General features: G+C 41.4%; 2 protein-coding genes across 7 annotated transcripts in view; one reads left to right on the top strand and one right to left on the bottom strand.

Moving 5' to 3' along the window:
- The window catches only part of LOC117713708 (serpin B6), an 80,378-nt gene extending 75,122 nt beyond the window's left edge, over nt 1-5,256 (bottom strand). Inside the window, exons 1-3 of one of the 4 annotated variants that reach the window (XM_034510166.2) lie at nt 5,146-5,246; nt 2,124-2,175; nt 1,878-2,031 (exon numbers count right to left, since the gene is read on the bottom strand). The gene's annotated coding sequence lies outside the window, so the exon portion shown is untranslated. Of the gene's footprint in view, nt 1-1,877; nt 2,032-2,123; nt 2,176-4,956; nt 5,098-5,145 lie in introns of those variants that run through there. The other 3 variants (XM_034510163.2, XM_034510167.2, XM_034510164.2) reach the window with 3 other exon arrangements.
- The window catches only part of Ripk1 (receptor interacting serine/threonine kinase 1), a 34,091-nt gene continuing 23,306 nt past the window's right edge, over nt 5,039-15,823 (top strand). The window contains exons 1-3 of one of the 3 annotated variants that reach the window (XM_034510159.2): nt 5,039-5,181; nt 11,997-12,216; nt 12,925-13,081. In XM_034510159.2, the coding sequence (XP_034366050.1) occupies nt 12,053-12,216; nt 12,925-13,081 (321 nt within the window). In that variant the 5' untranslated portion in view covers nt 5,039-5,181; nt 11,997-12,052. Of the gene's footprint in view, nt 5,182-5,375; nt 5,397-11,996; nt 12,217-12,924; nt 13,082-15,823 lie in introns of those variants that run through there. The other 2 variants (XM_076939197.1, XM_034510160.2) reach the window with 2 other exon arrangements.

Below are 15,823 nucleotides of genomic sequence, written 5' to 3'. Positions count from 1 at the left end.
CTGTTAAAGAATAATCATGATGCAATCCACAGACCAAGTGAGGATAAGTAACAAGGAGAGCTCTAAAGTGTGTGGGGGAGGGAGGGGGACGTGGATCTCCCTGGGAAGGGGAAATAGAGTAAGTCTGCAGTGGACTGTAGCAGGTGGGGATAGAACAGAAGGGATCAAATGGAGGAGAGAGGGACAGAGGAAGAGAGTACAGGGAGAGATGACTGGAACTGGGGACATTTCCACTAGTGCAGTGTTAGCTTCCTGGAACCTATGAGGTTGACCCTAGTGAGAACTCCTAGGAATAGAGGATACAGAGCCTGAACCAGCCAACTTCAGTAACCAGGCAAGGCATTTAGTGGCGGTCCTGGGACACCAACACACCCAGAAAACCTTCAATCCACAACCTACCTATCCTACCTGCAAGAAGTGTCAGAGCTTGTGAGTGGCCAACAATGACTGGTCTAACTTGAGACCCATCCCATTAGAGGAAGCCCACACCTAACACTGCTAGACTGTCAGGAAGCTGCTCAGAGACCTACTGTAGAACCAAACAGGACTGGCAAACAACAATAACAAAAAAAAAGTCAATGAAATGATTCCTAATGATATTCTGCTAAACTCAAACTGATGCCTAGCCCAACTAGAGAGGCTTCCCCAGCAGCTGATGGGAGCAGATGTAGAGACCCATAGCCCAACTTTAGGTAAAACTCAGGGTAGCCCGCAGAAGTAAGTGTGTGTGTGTGTGTGTGGTGGTGGTGGTGGTGGTGGTGGTGGTGAGATTGTAGGAGCCAGAGGGGTTGGGAACAACAGGAAAACATGGCCCACAGAATCAACTAAGAATGGTTCATAGGAGTTCACATTTATTAAAGTGGCAATCACAGAGCCTGCATGGGTCTGCATTAGGTCTTCTGCAACATATTATGGTTCTTTAGCTTAGGGTTTTTATGGGACTGCTAACAACAGAGTATGTGTCGGGGTGTCCCTAGCTCTTGTGCCTGCATTAGGGACCCTTTAACTCCTGCTGTGTTGCCTCATACAGCCTTGATATGAATTTGTGCTTAGTCCTATTGCATCTTGTTATACAGTGTTCTGTTGATATTCCTTGGAGGCCTGTTCTTTTCTGAAGGGAAATGGAGGAGCTGTCAATCTTGGGGAGACATGTATGTGTGCAAGGGTGTAGAGGGATGGGAGGCTATGATCAGGATGTATTATAAGAGAGAATAATAAAAATGTTTATTTTGATGAGAAAAAAAGTTTTATATTGATGTTGCTGAGTTAGCCTGTAGTTTTGCTTTTCATCCTTGTCTAATTTTCATATGAAGAGCATTCTAAAAAAGTTAAGTTAGAAAGTCTAGTCTCTTTTTTTTTCTATAAATAACCCTGAACTTGCTGGATTAAGAATTAATCATTTGTTCCCTGAATTTTTTTCAATCACCAGTTGTGGTTTAAATAAAAATGGCCCTCACAGCCCCATAGGGAGTGGTACTATTAGGAGGTGTGGACTTGTTTAAGTAGGTGTGGCATTGTTGGAAGAAGTATGTCACTGGGGGTGAGCTTTAGTGTTTCAGAAGCTCAAGCCAGGCCCAGTCTCTCTCTGCTACCTGCTAGTCCAGATGTAGAATTCTAGGCTACCTCTCCAGCACCACATCTGCCTGTGTACTGCTATACTTCCCACCATGACAATAATGGACTAAACCCCTGTTCTGTAAGTCAGCCCCAGTTAAACGTTTCCTTAGAAGAGTTGCCATCGTTATAACATCTCTGCATATCAATACCCCTAATACATCAATAAGAGTATCTGAATAAAAAGTTTTGTTTGGTTTTACATAAACTCTACAGTCACAACAAATGAAGCCAACAAAAACTGAAACCTTGAAGACATAAACCTTTTTGATTGATTAGAGTCTGAACCAGATCTTCCTCCTTTTCTCTTTGCTCTTTCTTCTCATCTTAGCTCCAGGCAGGGTATGCTTGTGGAAGCAAGTGGCAGTAGGCAACAAAAGCCCCAGCTTTCAGTAGCAGACTGAAAATACAAGTCTCCTAGAAGCAGAGAAGCACAAAGTACTGGATAGAACACCAGGAGGAAGAAAAATAAACAGAGGAAGGCAGTACTATAAGGTTTGTATAGATACCTGGAATCATTTCAGAGTCTCATTTCTGATCCTAATCAGCATGCCCAAAACACTGAGGAAAAAAAAAAAAAAGTCTTTAAGCCACTTAATATACACATGGAACCAAGATCAGACTGTCTATCTACATAATGTAACTTGTGGCCTGACCCTCAATGTTGGTATCTGGATAAAACAAAACTAACAACATTCTTTGCATACCATGATTGCCAAAATATCCATAATGCAATGCAAAATTATTTGGCATTCAAGGTGCCAGCAAGTCTCAACTTGCATGGGAAGGGGGAAAAAAAAAGGCGCTCACCCAGATACTAGGTAGGCATTACTCATCTCTGAACAATAGTTTTGGGTCTTCTTTTCTGATATTTGTACAGAAGAGCATACTCACATGGCAGTCTTTAAAACAAAAAATTTTACATTCATTGTAACAGTTATAAAAGTGCTACTATAGAATATCCTTGTCCTTGCAAGATGTAATTTAGGCAGTGACTTAAAAAAATGAAGGTGCATGAAGCATATGAAAAAGACAACACAAGTATGGCAAAAAGTTTGTTTCTCTCTCTCTCTCTCTCTCTCTCTCTCTCTCTCTCTCTCTCTCTAAGTTGACTTGTAATTTATGTTAAGCCTAGTAAGATGTTAGCAGCAATAAAAACTAGCCATACACTGTAAAGGCACATTATTAGCTTCCCTATCCTGAGGTCTCAAGTTTAAGAATGACCCATTATCAGCAACACAGGTCTTCAGTTTATAGACCCATACAAAACTTCAGTCTCTATAATTTCACAGTCCAGTTCCCCTAAGAAAAAATCTACTCCTATCTTTCTTTCTTTCTGTCTTTTTAGTTCTTCCTCTCTAGAGTACCCAGACCAGACATGCCATGACAGGTATCTATGAGACTATAGTCAGATCAAATAATTTCAGGTTGTTAAAAAAAAAAAAAAAAAAAAGTCCCCTAAGCTTTACTTACACATCCTCCTTCCCTGCAAACTCATGGCAAGCACTGGCCTTTGTAGAATCTTCATAACTTTCCCTCATTGAGGATGTCATCTTTGAAATCATACATTATAACATAGTTTTTTAAGATTGATTTTTTATTTAAAAATATACAAAAGCACACCAAATTCTTTTTTTATTCTATAATTCATTTTAGTTCCAAGTAGTAGTCCATTGTGGTAGATTTACTAAAGCTATTGAAAGGTAACTTATTTACTTTCAAGTTTTCGCAATTATGAAAAGCTACTGCAAAAGTTCAAATACAGTAATGGGAGAGATGGCTCAGTGGTTGTTCTTGCAGAGGACCTGGGTCTCAGCACTCACAACTATCCATAACTCCAATTCCAGAAGATTTGATGCCCTCTTCTGACCTCCGTGGGCAACAGGCATGAAATGGTATACAAACATGCAATCAAAACACTCAAACATATAAAATAAACCTTTAAATTTTTCAGATACAAGAGCTGGAAATATGAGTCAACTGTTAAAAACATATAGGGCTCTTACAGAGGAGCTAAGTTTGGTTCCCAGACTTATACCAGACAGCTCACCTGTAACTCTAACTTCAGGGGACCTGATGCCTTTCTGTGGCCTCTGGGAGAATCTGTGGCACACACTGCTTTTTTTTTTTTTTTAAATATATATTCAAAAATAAAACAAATACAAAAACTTCAAGATAAACAGTGTACAGGGACCTGGGGAAGACAGCTCATGGTTCCTTCAGCAAAGTGCTTTCCATGGCAACATATGGATCTGAGTTCAATCCCCAGCACCCATGCAGGGAAAAAAAAAACAAACCTGGCCATGGTAACATTCCTGGTGCCAAAGACAGGCAGGTTCTTGTGGTTCGTTCTCAGCTTAGTCCACTCCAAAAACTAAAGGTACAAGTTAAGACCTTGTTATGGAAAAGAAAAAGACACATTGTAAAATGGAGCTACTGGAAGTGGGCTTCCGGCCTCCACCTTTGTGGAGTTTACACACACACATGCCCAATCCCCCAATCCATCCCCAAAAGAATTCAAACAAACAAAAACCAAACTTAAGTACGCGTGTTTATACACTAGATTTATGTTCACTTGGGTACATACCTGTATGTGAAACTACTAAATCATACAGTTTTTGCATCATAAAGGTTTTGCATCCTTTGCAGGAATAGACGTGATTTTCAGTTATTGTACGTTTTCATTAGCATCTGTGAATGTTTGGGCTTTGGGGACATTTTATGTGTACTTTATATCAAAATTGAGTTCCCCTAATGTCCTATGACATAGAACATCTTTTTAATGCTTATTTGCATGGTGAGGTATCTGGTAAAATGGCGGTGAGTTTTCTTAAAAGGGGTGGTCGTGTGTACGGTTTAGTAAGACTCATTTCCCTTGTCTTTTGTGATCCTCTCCCTCTCCTGACATATCTATCTTTTGACAATAAGTGATCATTGTATTATCGTCCAACTTCCTTCTTAATGACACCTGTAGCAGCACTTATTTTTTTGGCCTGGGATCTCAATTACCATTTTAGAGGGTTACAACCTAACCACATTTCCTCCTCGACAGCCTGCTGTGGCAGACGAACGATAATTTGCCAGTGGTTTCGTCACCGCGTCACCTCTGAACCCCCAAAGCTCGCAGAAGCCACTGTGGCACACACCGCTTTCTAGCGGGCCTGGCATGCTCAGTAGAGCTCAATGCCGAGCTGGGAGGCTCGCCCGTGCAACCACCGCCCCGGGGCGGGAGCAGAGGCGGAGACAGGGGCGGCCGCAGCCTAGCACCACCCCAGTAGACCTTAGAGGAGGACGAGCGGCCCCCGGAGCGGCCTCGGGAGCGCGGGTGTCGGTGCCGCTCACCTCCCGTGAGTCCAGCGGAGGCGCGGACCCGCTGAGGAGCGAGGTGGACGCGGCGGGAAGCGGGAGGCTGTGGGGAACCTGGGAGTGTCTGGGCGCCACTTCAGCACCGAGCTCAGGGCCCAGGGCCGCCCTGGCCCGGCAGCGACGGCGAGGCGCAGCTCCTGACGTCCACCGCCCGTCCTTCCTCACCTGGGTCCGGTACTTGGCCGCAGAAACGACTCTGAGGTAAATCGGCGCGGGGTCCCCGGCCGCAGCTAGTTTCCTCACAACTGGTTTCCCGGAAGGGGCGTGGACCGGAGGGCGGGGCTCGTTGTTTCCGGAAGCCGGGTGGTGGGCGGGATTTCTAGCGTACCCGGAAATCGAAAAGCGCGGGACTTGCTGTCATCTAGCGGGAGGTTGGACCCTTCTTGAGTTAGTTCTAGCTCAAGCCGCGACAGAAGGTGCGCCGTGGCCACGGTTACAGAGTGACTGTAGAACAGGTGTTTCTCTCTTGCTATTATTTTGGTAGGGATGACGGCTTATCGAAGCGATAGTGCCCTAACAAGGAAACCTAAATGTAACCTATCAACCCTGGACCTACCAACTCTTTAAAAGGGTCTATTACTGTTGTACTTGGGGCAGCAGAAGGTTGCAGAGCAGTCAGTAGCTTTCATTGTTATCTTTGAGGTGAGCTGACGAATACCGAGTGATCCACGACCTCGATGAGAGACCAGCGTCAAACATCCAAGGCTTCTCTGGTCCTCCGTAGCATTTGCTTTTGTGCATTGCTGCAAACTCTCTCTAAGTTGGGAAAAAGATAAGCCGCATCCTCCTCACCTGACCGTTGGACAGAGCCTCCTGAGGATAGCTGGTGCAGTCCAGGGTGACTCATTCTTTGTCTCTTGCAGATCATTTGATTTTCTTGCTCTTTTATTTTGTGCAAAGAGTTGAAGCTGTTTTAATCAACAAATTAAAAAAAAAAAAACCTTTAGAAAGGTATTCTTTCTTAGCACATGAAGACTCGATGGTAGAGTGAACTTTGGGATGTAATGACTTAGTCATATAATTTTGTACCCACTGGAAAGATACTACTAAGGCCTGTTAGAAAGGTGAACTATCACAGATGTATTGTATACAGAAATATACTTGTCTTATTTAAAATGAAATTTGGGAAGTTTTGTTTGTATTACTTATAAAACAGTAGTAACAATTCTTAACTTTAAATTTTTCTCTTTCTTTACTATTTTGAGCCTTACACATAATGTTAAGCTTTCAGGATTGTATTAAGAAATATGCCCAAGGTAACAACTTACAAACTGGGCATGGTATTATTTCTTCTTAATTCTTGACTCCTTAATATCTCTGTTAGGATCTGGAATTTGAATCAAAATATAGTTTCCCACACTTCGATTGGATATTATTCTGGCAGATGTGTCTTACTATATAAACATGGATATTATACTTATTTTTTAAACATAGTTTTCCTGAGTTTTTAAAATTTAGTCTGTACATCCCCATGTTTTTAAAACGTAGAATATTCATTTAATCTGGGTAAGTAAGTCTGTATGATTTTATTTGTTTGTTTGTTTGTTTGTTTGTTGTTTTGATAAATGGTCTTTTTGTGTAGCCCTTACTATCCTGAAGCTAGCTATGTAGAAAACCAGGCTGGCCTTGAATTTCTAGAGCTCCATCTGCCTTTGCCTCCCTGGTGTTCAGATTAAAGGGATTTGTCACTATGCCTGACAATTTCATCTTTGCATCGGCAGTTTTCAAAAGATACATTATTAGTTGCCTTTCTAGGCATATATTAGAGACTGAGAGCGGAAGTCTGAGAGAAGGGTTAAGGTTTGAATTCATTCAATTCAGGTGAATCGTTTAACCTCAACTTTTAGTTTCTTAATTTATAAATTGAAAATAGCCTTGATAAATTAATTCACAGGTCACAATGTGCTAATGTATTTGATTATGCTTTGTTAAATTTTATTCCACCTTTGTCTTTTATTGGTGGTTTGATTCCTTGTTGGCTGCCCTTTTTGTGAACAAAACACAGGCTGTTTTAATTAAAGAACCTTGGAGACAGTGAGCCTCTGATATGTCACTTACCTGAGTAAAGTCAGAATTCTGTTAAGGAGGAAGTAGGGCACAGCTAGCAATTGACATTCTTTGCCCTCCTGCTCTTATTATACATGATTGTCATTGAAATTTTAAGTCAATTTAATTGTCATTTTAAGTGAAAATTAATTAGGTTTTAAAGGAGTCCAGCCATTAAAATAGATGTGCGTGTGCATGCAGGCATGCACACACACACACACACACACACACACACACACACACCTTTTTTCTGAGACAAGGTCTTCATGTGTAGCCCTGACTGGTCTGGAACTCACTAAGTAAGCTTGAACTCAAACCATATTATATGTAAATATAATGTAGACTTATTTTGCCAGTGTTAATTCTGAAATTTCTGATTCATTTCAGTGGGAAAAATTCACTTCCCTGTGGTTCTGACTTAATAATCATTTGTCTCAAAACATTAGCAAATCCCATTGACAAGGACATGGCATTAGTTACAATTAGTTATCGCTTACTATAACAGGTAAACATGACTTAGTTAAGTCTGTAAACTGATGTTTGATTATCTGGCTTCCTACCTTACATTCAGTGTTTTTGCAATCCTTGTGTCTACCTCAGTAAATTGCCCATATGGCTCTCTCAAAATGCACTGCTAGACTGAATGGGGATCACCAGTAAAGTACGTGACTGGTATGTGTGGGGTCCTGGGCTCTGTCTCCAGCATTGCTAGAAAATAGTAGCATAAATTTGAATCATTCAAGGAGGGGGGAGTAAAAACACAAAAGAAATAATTGAAAATTTATCAAAAGAGGATTTGTGCTAAGACCAGCCCAAACTCATAAAGCATAAGACTGGAAGAACTTACTTGGGTCTGGAGCCAAGCTCTCCAAGTATAGTGAAGACTCTCCCTAGCTCCACACCACTGAAGGCTCTAGAGAGCCAGGCCATGGCTGCAAGTTTCAGGAGGTCTGGCCAAGGAGGAGAAATAACCATATAGAACTCATAAGGTTGAAATTATACACTTGAATGGGCATATTTCTGGACATGGTTGTCATGTACTTGCTGTGAACATTTTTTGTGTGTTTCTTAAACATTCTTTTTTGCATATGAGTGTTTTGCCTATATATATATATATATATATATATATATATATATATATATATATGATATATATATATATATCACATGTGTGCTTGATAAGGCTCAGATCCCTGGGAAGTAGAGGTTCACATGGTTGTGAACTGCCTTATGGTGTGGGAATCAAACCCAGGTCATCTGCAAAAGCAGCAAGCACTCTTAACCACTAAGTCATCTCTCTTCCACCACCACGAAAACTTCTCTTTTTGTTTCCTCACCCCTCCCCAGACAGGGTCTCATTGTGTATCCCTGACTGGTCTGGAACTACTAAGGAAAATTGAACTCTAGTGAGATCACCTGCCTCTCTGTCTGCCTCAAGTGCTGGGATTAAGGAGTGTACCATCCACACCCATAAAACAGACTCATCCTGTATCATTTTTAAACTGTTATCTGTGTCTGAGAGCATGAGTGAGTTATAACACCTCTTCTTTACATAGAAATTGTTACACATGCCTTTGCTGCTCTGTGTAACATTACTAGGGACATCACTGTGCATAACTTTGTCAGTGTCTTTGGTTTTATTCCTCAGAATACACAGCCATTGAGTTAAGGTGTAATTCTTTCAAAACATAATTTTGTTATGAATGTAATTTGTGTTTATTATAGGAAATGTAATAAAAAATGTAAAGAACCAGGAGTGGTGAACTACAGCTGTAATTCCAACACTCTATAAACTGAAGCAAGAGTATCCCAAATCTCAAGCCAGTGTAGGCACACACAAGACACTGACTTAACAAAAGTGTAAAGAAGAAAGGAGAAAGTTGTCCTACAATGTAAATAAAATGCTGGTGAATAGTTTGGTATCTTTCTCTATGTTGGTTTTTTTATTGAATTGTCATATAATCTATACTTTATAATCTGTCTAGTTATATCCTTTATTATTTAACAACTAAATAGTTATTCTTTTAAAACTTTTTACCACTAAGCAATTGTTTATCGTGTGTTTGATTCTGCCAGGCACTGAGGACAGTGGCCATACAGGTTTTTTGCTTTCAGTTGATATTTGTTGTTGTTGTTGTTGTTGTTTTTTCAGGGATTGCCTCTGTACAGTTCATTAGAAACAATTTTTAGAGAACCACTTGAGGAGAGACGTGCAGGCTCTGTAAACATCTCATAACAGGAAGACTCAAGATGGGTTCCCCCAGGAAATGAGAGTACTTGGACACCTGGCAGACCAGAAACCTCTAGTCTTTCTGACTAGGATTTAAAAGAATGTGGCTGCAGAGAGAGGTGTATATCATGAGATGAGGAAGACTGGGCAGGTCCTCATGCCCCAGAACAGCTACAGGAAAGGATGAACCAGGCCTGGAACACATGTTAATGTTAACACCTTCTGTCTCCACACTAGTCCATTCTTAGTCTCATAAATCAGTAGGGACTTGCTAAGTTGTCTCAATTCAGTGTTTAAGTGCTAATTCAACATGTAAGCAAGTAGCATTCTAGGGTTGTTTTCTACTTCAGTTTCTTTGGGGATGGCAGAGCCTTCAGGAACAGCCTTTACTTTGATGGCAGATGACCATTCTAGTTATACCCCTTCTCACTATACATCCTCTTAGAAGTGTTTGTTTTGTTTTTTTTTTTTTTTGTACACTTGGACATGCACCTGTATACACAGGCCCAGTGACACAGTGGGTTCTCAAAGTCCTGGTGTTTATAATCGTAAACAACAGAGCTAACTGTAGCCATAGCCATGAAGCAGGCAAATGTATTGTCACGTGTTATTTTCTCATAAAATTCCTTGCCAGTCCCAAGATGGGCTGCTATTTCCTTTCACAGATGAGGAAATAGAGGCTTGAGTAAGTTCCTTAAAGTCACGAGGCAAATGAATTAAGAGTTCATACTCTCACGAGGAAGATTCTCGATCTGCACTGCCTTAATGGTTCCTGCTAGCACACCTCCATGCCTTCCTCACTCCTCAGCCTTCACTCCTCCATCTGGGCCGCCTCCTCTCTTTGCCCCTACCCCACTGCTAGTCATCTTGATAGGCAATGCCTGAGACATGGCATAGGCACCCTATGCTTGTGAGTTATTATCTGTTCCTTGAATAACTCTAAGATAAAGTTTCTGCAACTTGTAGACCTGTGAGTTCCTAATAATAGAAAACTTCTCACCTAAACTATCCAGAACCTTTAACACAGTGTTAAGAGGATACCCAGAACCAAGGCCTGATAGTGATGCCTCTGTAATTCTTGATACTATTAAATGTCGTAGGTTTTCTCTCAGAGTGAAGCACACTGGGGCCATGTCTTCCACTGTGAACAGAGAGTTCCCTAGGGGATGACAGAGCCCTCAGGAAGAGCCTTTACTTCATGTGAGATGACTATCATAGTTTCATGACTTTTAAAGATGTCACCTCAAATATGTTCTTTGTGTACTTCATAGATCTCCGGGATTTTCTCTTTGATCGTTACTTCACCTATTAGGTACTCATTAAAATGTACTGCAACCCAGAAACTACTGTCTCTTGTATTTTACCTTCTTTCCTTTGGAGTTTTCTGTCTTCTTTTCACAGCCTTCAGAGTGGGAATAAACTTGGCTTGTGTTGAGTGGGCACCATTTATAGTGAGTAACCTGGTATGTGTGGGTGACCAAGAAGACGTTGAACTCAGTGAAGCTGTGGCATTCATCCTGGCACTGCGGCTGCTACATACCTACCCAGCAGCCCACTCTCCTTACAGTCCTCCTCCTGAGGAACATTGAATGGCACTGAGCAGAGATAGGCAGATCTCATGAGTCATTCTTTTCCCGTCTTCCTGTTCAGCATTATTCTTTTTATGTTCTTCCGGTCCCTAACTTTGCTCATAATTACTTGAGATTTATGTATTTCCTAATATTATTCAGTAGACTAATTACCTGATATTCTTGTTACTGCTGTCTGTTATATACACAGAGTCTAATTCATGAGGAATGTTTTATTTTAGGAACTCATGCCTAATTTATTTAGGAACTCATGCCTAATGTGCCTTGAAGTTGTTTTGTTGGTTTTAACATTATAATCTAAAAATGTCATCACACTCTGACCTCTTTCTACATAAACATTTTTAGTTTGGGGAATCCTGCCCTAAAGAGAATGTCCAAGACCTTCTAAAGACAAAGCCGAAATTTATTTGAAGATGGCTCAGGTTATGAATTAACAGAGAATCTTATTTAACCTTATTCCTAGTCCTAGACATATATATTCATTGATAGTGACTGCTTCTTATTTTTTCCAGTCCATCTTTCCACTAAGAAGTAGTATGCCAAGGAGGTCCAGGTGATGAGGAAGGCCTCACTCCAACCCTCTTGTATTGCAGACCACCTCCACTCCTAACCTAGGGCCACACTAGTAAAGTTGCCACCATTCGAGTCATTACCCGTTGTCCAGTGCTCAACTTTTTGTCCCTAGAATTTTTCCTTTCCACTGTACCAAAGTATGAATTTCGGTGGATGCTCAATTTATGTTATCTAACACGTGTAGCTTTCTGACAAAATGTTTTCAATTTTTCTAGTGTTCCAGGATGCCAGAAATGAAGCATCCACTGGAATAAAAATCACAGTCTTCCATAACTCTTAGATGAACAACTCATGTCACAGATTATACTTCTCAAGAAAAACAAAAGGCACTCCACATATGTGGTACTTTGAGAGGTAGGGAATTCTGAGACAGGACTCTCTATATTGTTCTAGCTGGTCTGGAACTCACTGTGGAGTACAAGCTAGCCTCAGACCTTCAATCCTCCTGACTCAGCCTCCTAGGTAATGGGGTTCCAGGATTGTGCCACTATCCCTGGCAACATGTATTATCTTTTTTGTTTTGGTTTTTTAAATCATGGTCCTTTTGCCCTGAGATATCCTCTTTGATCACTTTATAGGACACAGCACTAAGCAAGACCCAAAAGTGGTGTATTGGAGATTCTGAGCATTCAAAATGCAACCAGACATGTCCTTGGACAATATTAAGATGGCATCCAGTGACCTGCTGGAGAGGAAAGACCTAGACAGCGGAGGCTTCGGGAAGGTGTCCTTGTGTTTCCACAGAAGCCATGGATTTGTCATCCAGAAAAAAGTATACACAGGGCCCAACCGCGCTGAGTGAGTCAGGGGCAGAAATGGGTTGGCCCTTTGCTAGCTGACTGCAGAAAGTAGTTATCTCCATCTGTGTGGCTAAACACATAAGAGTTTTAAATGAGGCTGATCTGCGGGGAGACTTGACACACTGGCTAGATGAAGGGTGACCATAACTCTTATTACTATTTTGGATGAGGACTTTGGAGTTAATTAAAAAGATATTAATGCTTGAGAAATGTATGGGAAAGACATCACTGAAGACAAAAAGCTGGGTAATAAGGGAGGCAGTGAAAAGAAAACACCTAAACCTGAAGTACAAAAAAAAAAAAAAAAAAAAAAAGGCCAATTCTGTCTCAGAAAAACCCAGCAACCTGTGAAAGGCTGTAAAAGGTGGAGGGCTTCTCTCCTCCTCAGGCTAGTTTGAGAGCGATGGCTTTTTTTACTGTGTTTTCCAGCTCCATCTCCATCAGGCCAGATGAGTGCTGCACTTTTTATTAATTGATTTTCATGTCATGAGTGCCTGGCTTCCAGTTCCTAAGACAAGACAGGAGGGAGGAGTTTAGATGAGGAGAAGACTCTCTGCCTTCTAGGACCTGTCTGCCTGGAGGAGACAAGAACAGACCTGATCGTGACAAATGTCTGCAATATGCACACACTGCAGGGACACTGGAACTTCTTTGGATAGAACTGTTTGCCCTGCCCTGCTCAGCCTCGCTCCTTTCCTGCCCACAGGTACAATGAGGCTCTCTTGGAAGAGGGGAAGATGATGCACAGACTGAGACACAGTCGAGTGGTGAAGCTACTGGGCATCATCATAGAAGAAGGGAATTACTCGCTGGTGATGGAGTACATGGAACAGGGCAACCTGATGCACGTGCTGAAGACCGAGGTAGGTGGCACCGTAAGGCAGTCTGTGCAAATGGGTCAGATACTAGCTGCTCTTGGGGTTTTATCTGTAGCTTTCCGGTTGGGAATTTTGTTTTACGGTGTGGACTTCCCTGCATGCTTATTTGATTTCTTGTTTGCCTGCTTTCTGGCTTTCTTTCCTTACTTTTTGTCTTTTCTTACTTTTTGTTCATTTGTTTGTTTGTTGAGGTTTTTGTTATTATTGATTTGAGACAGGGTCTCTCTCTCTCTATTATACAGGTCTATCTTTTCTGCAACTCGTATGTAGACCAGGCTGGCCTTGAACTCACAGAAATTCACCTATCTGTGCCTTCTGAATGCTGGGATTAAAGATGTTTGCCACCACAGTTGGCTTCATTTGGATTTCTATGCCTCTTCTAGCCTTGGGGATTGTCTCCCCCACTCAGGCCCATGTATAATTCTGTATTACCACTTCAAGATTCCCTCTTTACTGTACCGCCCAGCCTCTCACCAATCCATAGTCGACAGATGGACCTTCCTTCAGTAACACATGGTCTCATAGATATATGTGTAAATGATAACAAATTTGAGTTGATTGATGAAAATGTGCATGTTATAAATGACAGGTAGTAATGAACAAAAGTGTGTGCACTGTTGTTGACTATAAGAGAAAGTGGGATATTAGCAATCGTACCATTAGACCATTTAAAAAGTTGCTGTAAGACTCTAATTGTATTTTGAGAGAAAAGTTTTATTTAAACAGGAAGGGTGATATGTAGGAGGAGTTAAGGGGGAAGGAGTACCGAGAGGAAGAGAAGGAGTAAGGAGAGGAGAAGAAGAAGGAGAGGAGAAGCTAGGTGATGAGAGAGAGAAAGAGTGAGAAAGGGGGTGGCATGGAGGCAGATGTTCACGTGTCTCCACCAGTCAAAGATAGTTTATATATCTAGGTTGGGTATTGGGTTACACTTCTGATTGTGCATTACCAAACTTATAAAGCCTTTGATTAACATTTTTAAAAATGTATAAAAGCAAAAAGGAAAAGGGGGCATGGGGTAGGGGTTTTCTAGGGAGGGGAAATGGGGAAAGGGGATGGCATCTGAAATGTAAATAAAATATCCAATAAAAAAAAGTTGCTGTAGGTTAAATCTAGAATATAAACCACAGCAATACAACATTTTAAATCAGGGGAAAGATGAATTTATGAATACCAGACAATTTTTTAAAGTTTCTGTATGAATTAGGATCTGAGTCTTGTGCTAGCTCTGCAGGAGGCCGTGGCTGATACAGCGCAGGCAAGTACAAGAGGCAGAAGCAGCACTGGAGTATATGATGTGATGGATGGTGTCTGATAGACACACGGTCGCCTGCTGCGGAACACAGGCGAGGTGCCCACCCCAACTGAGCTAGGTGGGAAAGGCTTCCTGCAAAAGCACAACCTGAAGCAGATAACTAAGGAGTAAATGTTCCAGGCACAGAGAATGACATGTGGGAAGGAATTAGGGGATGCCAGTTTGTAGAACTGCCAGTCACCAACTTTCGCCAGAGCACAGATTGCGTGTAAGGGGCAGAAGCATTTGGCTGCCTTTGTAGCAAATATTTCCCCTCCCTCCATCTCCCCACGCCTTACAACTGCCAAATCAGCAGGCCTCTCAGAAACATGAACATAGTGGGAAGGATAAAAGATAATACACATGGCATTGAAGTTTTACCAGATGGTTCTCTTCCCCCCAAACCAGGTAAGGTCAGCCATGTGACAGAAGTAGGTATTTTGATCCAGAGATAAGTCATCTGTGATGAAAGCCTTTTCGTGGGGTCAGCCAATGATAAGCTTCACAAGATAGGGACAAGAAAATCAAGAGAAGCAAGAAGAGGTTGGGTAGGGGACAATCATACCTGCTAACAAAGCTTTCCTGAAAGTATACTGATGAAGACAGGAACAGTCTCTGTTGCTATTTTTAATTAATCAATTAATTTTTGCAAACAAGGACAATGGCAATGCTGCCCCCAAACTTTTAGATGCTTGTGCCTCAGCCTCCTTGGTATCTGGGACTACAGGTGTGTGCCACCAGATCCAGCCCTCTGCTATCTTTCATATTGTGGAAGTCAAGCTGCTGATGCTGTGGTTCTGTTACAGACAGGCAGGCAGGCAGACAGACAGACAGACAGACAGACAGACAGGATGTGAAGGCTGTGATTTGGGATGCCTTGGGAATCCGAGCTCCATCCCCTTGACCTTTTAACCTGTAAACCAGTAACAGACACATAGGTTTTTAAGAATAATTCTGTCTGTAAGCTGGTTTTAGTATTAAGAAAACTGAAATGATACTACTAAAACAGAAACATGTATTTCTTAAATAATGGCATTGGGGTTGGTATAATTAGAATATAATTTTAAAAGTGACCTGAGATTCTTACAAAGATCTAAAATGTTTGTTGCCAGGTCACCACATAAATACTAATGGCCCCTACATGGTATCATGCATGTGATAGAGAGGCTTATGTAGTGGGTGGCACTGTAAGCATCCTTCCATGAACTCTATTTCTCTTTGTGTCATTTCACATTCCCATTTCCCTGATGTTATTCTTATGTAAACACCTATGTCATATCACAACAGTATGCCATAGAAAGTTTGTGGATTTGCTGTTCATTCAAATATTCTAAACATCATCTTAGATTTATGGAGGCAATCTTTGGAGTAGTAGGAGAACTAGAAGTAATAGTAACAATAATAATAAATGTCTTTGTTTACAAGGAGTTTAGTTT

This window comes from Arvicanthis niloticus, chromosome 8 (assembly GCF_011762505.2).
Source record: "Arvicanthis niloticus isolate mArvNil1 chromosome 8, mArvNil1.pat.X, whole genome shotgun sequence".
In the NCBI taxonomy this organism is placed as follows: Eukaryota; Metazoa; Chordata; class Mammalia; order Rodentia; family Muridae; genus Arvicanthis; species Arvicanthis niloticus.
This window is presented reverse-complemented; position numbering and strand designations above follow the sequence as displayed.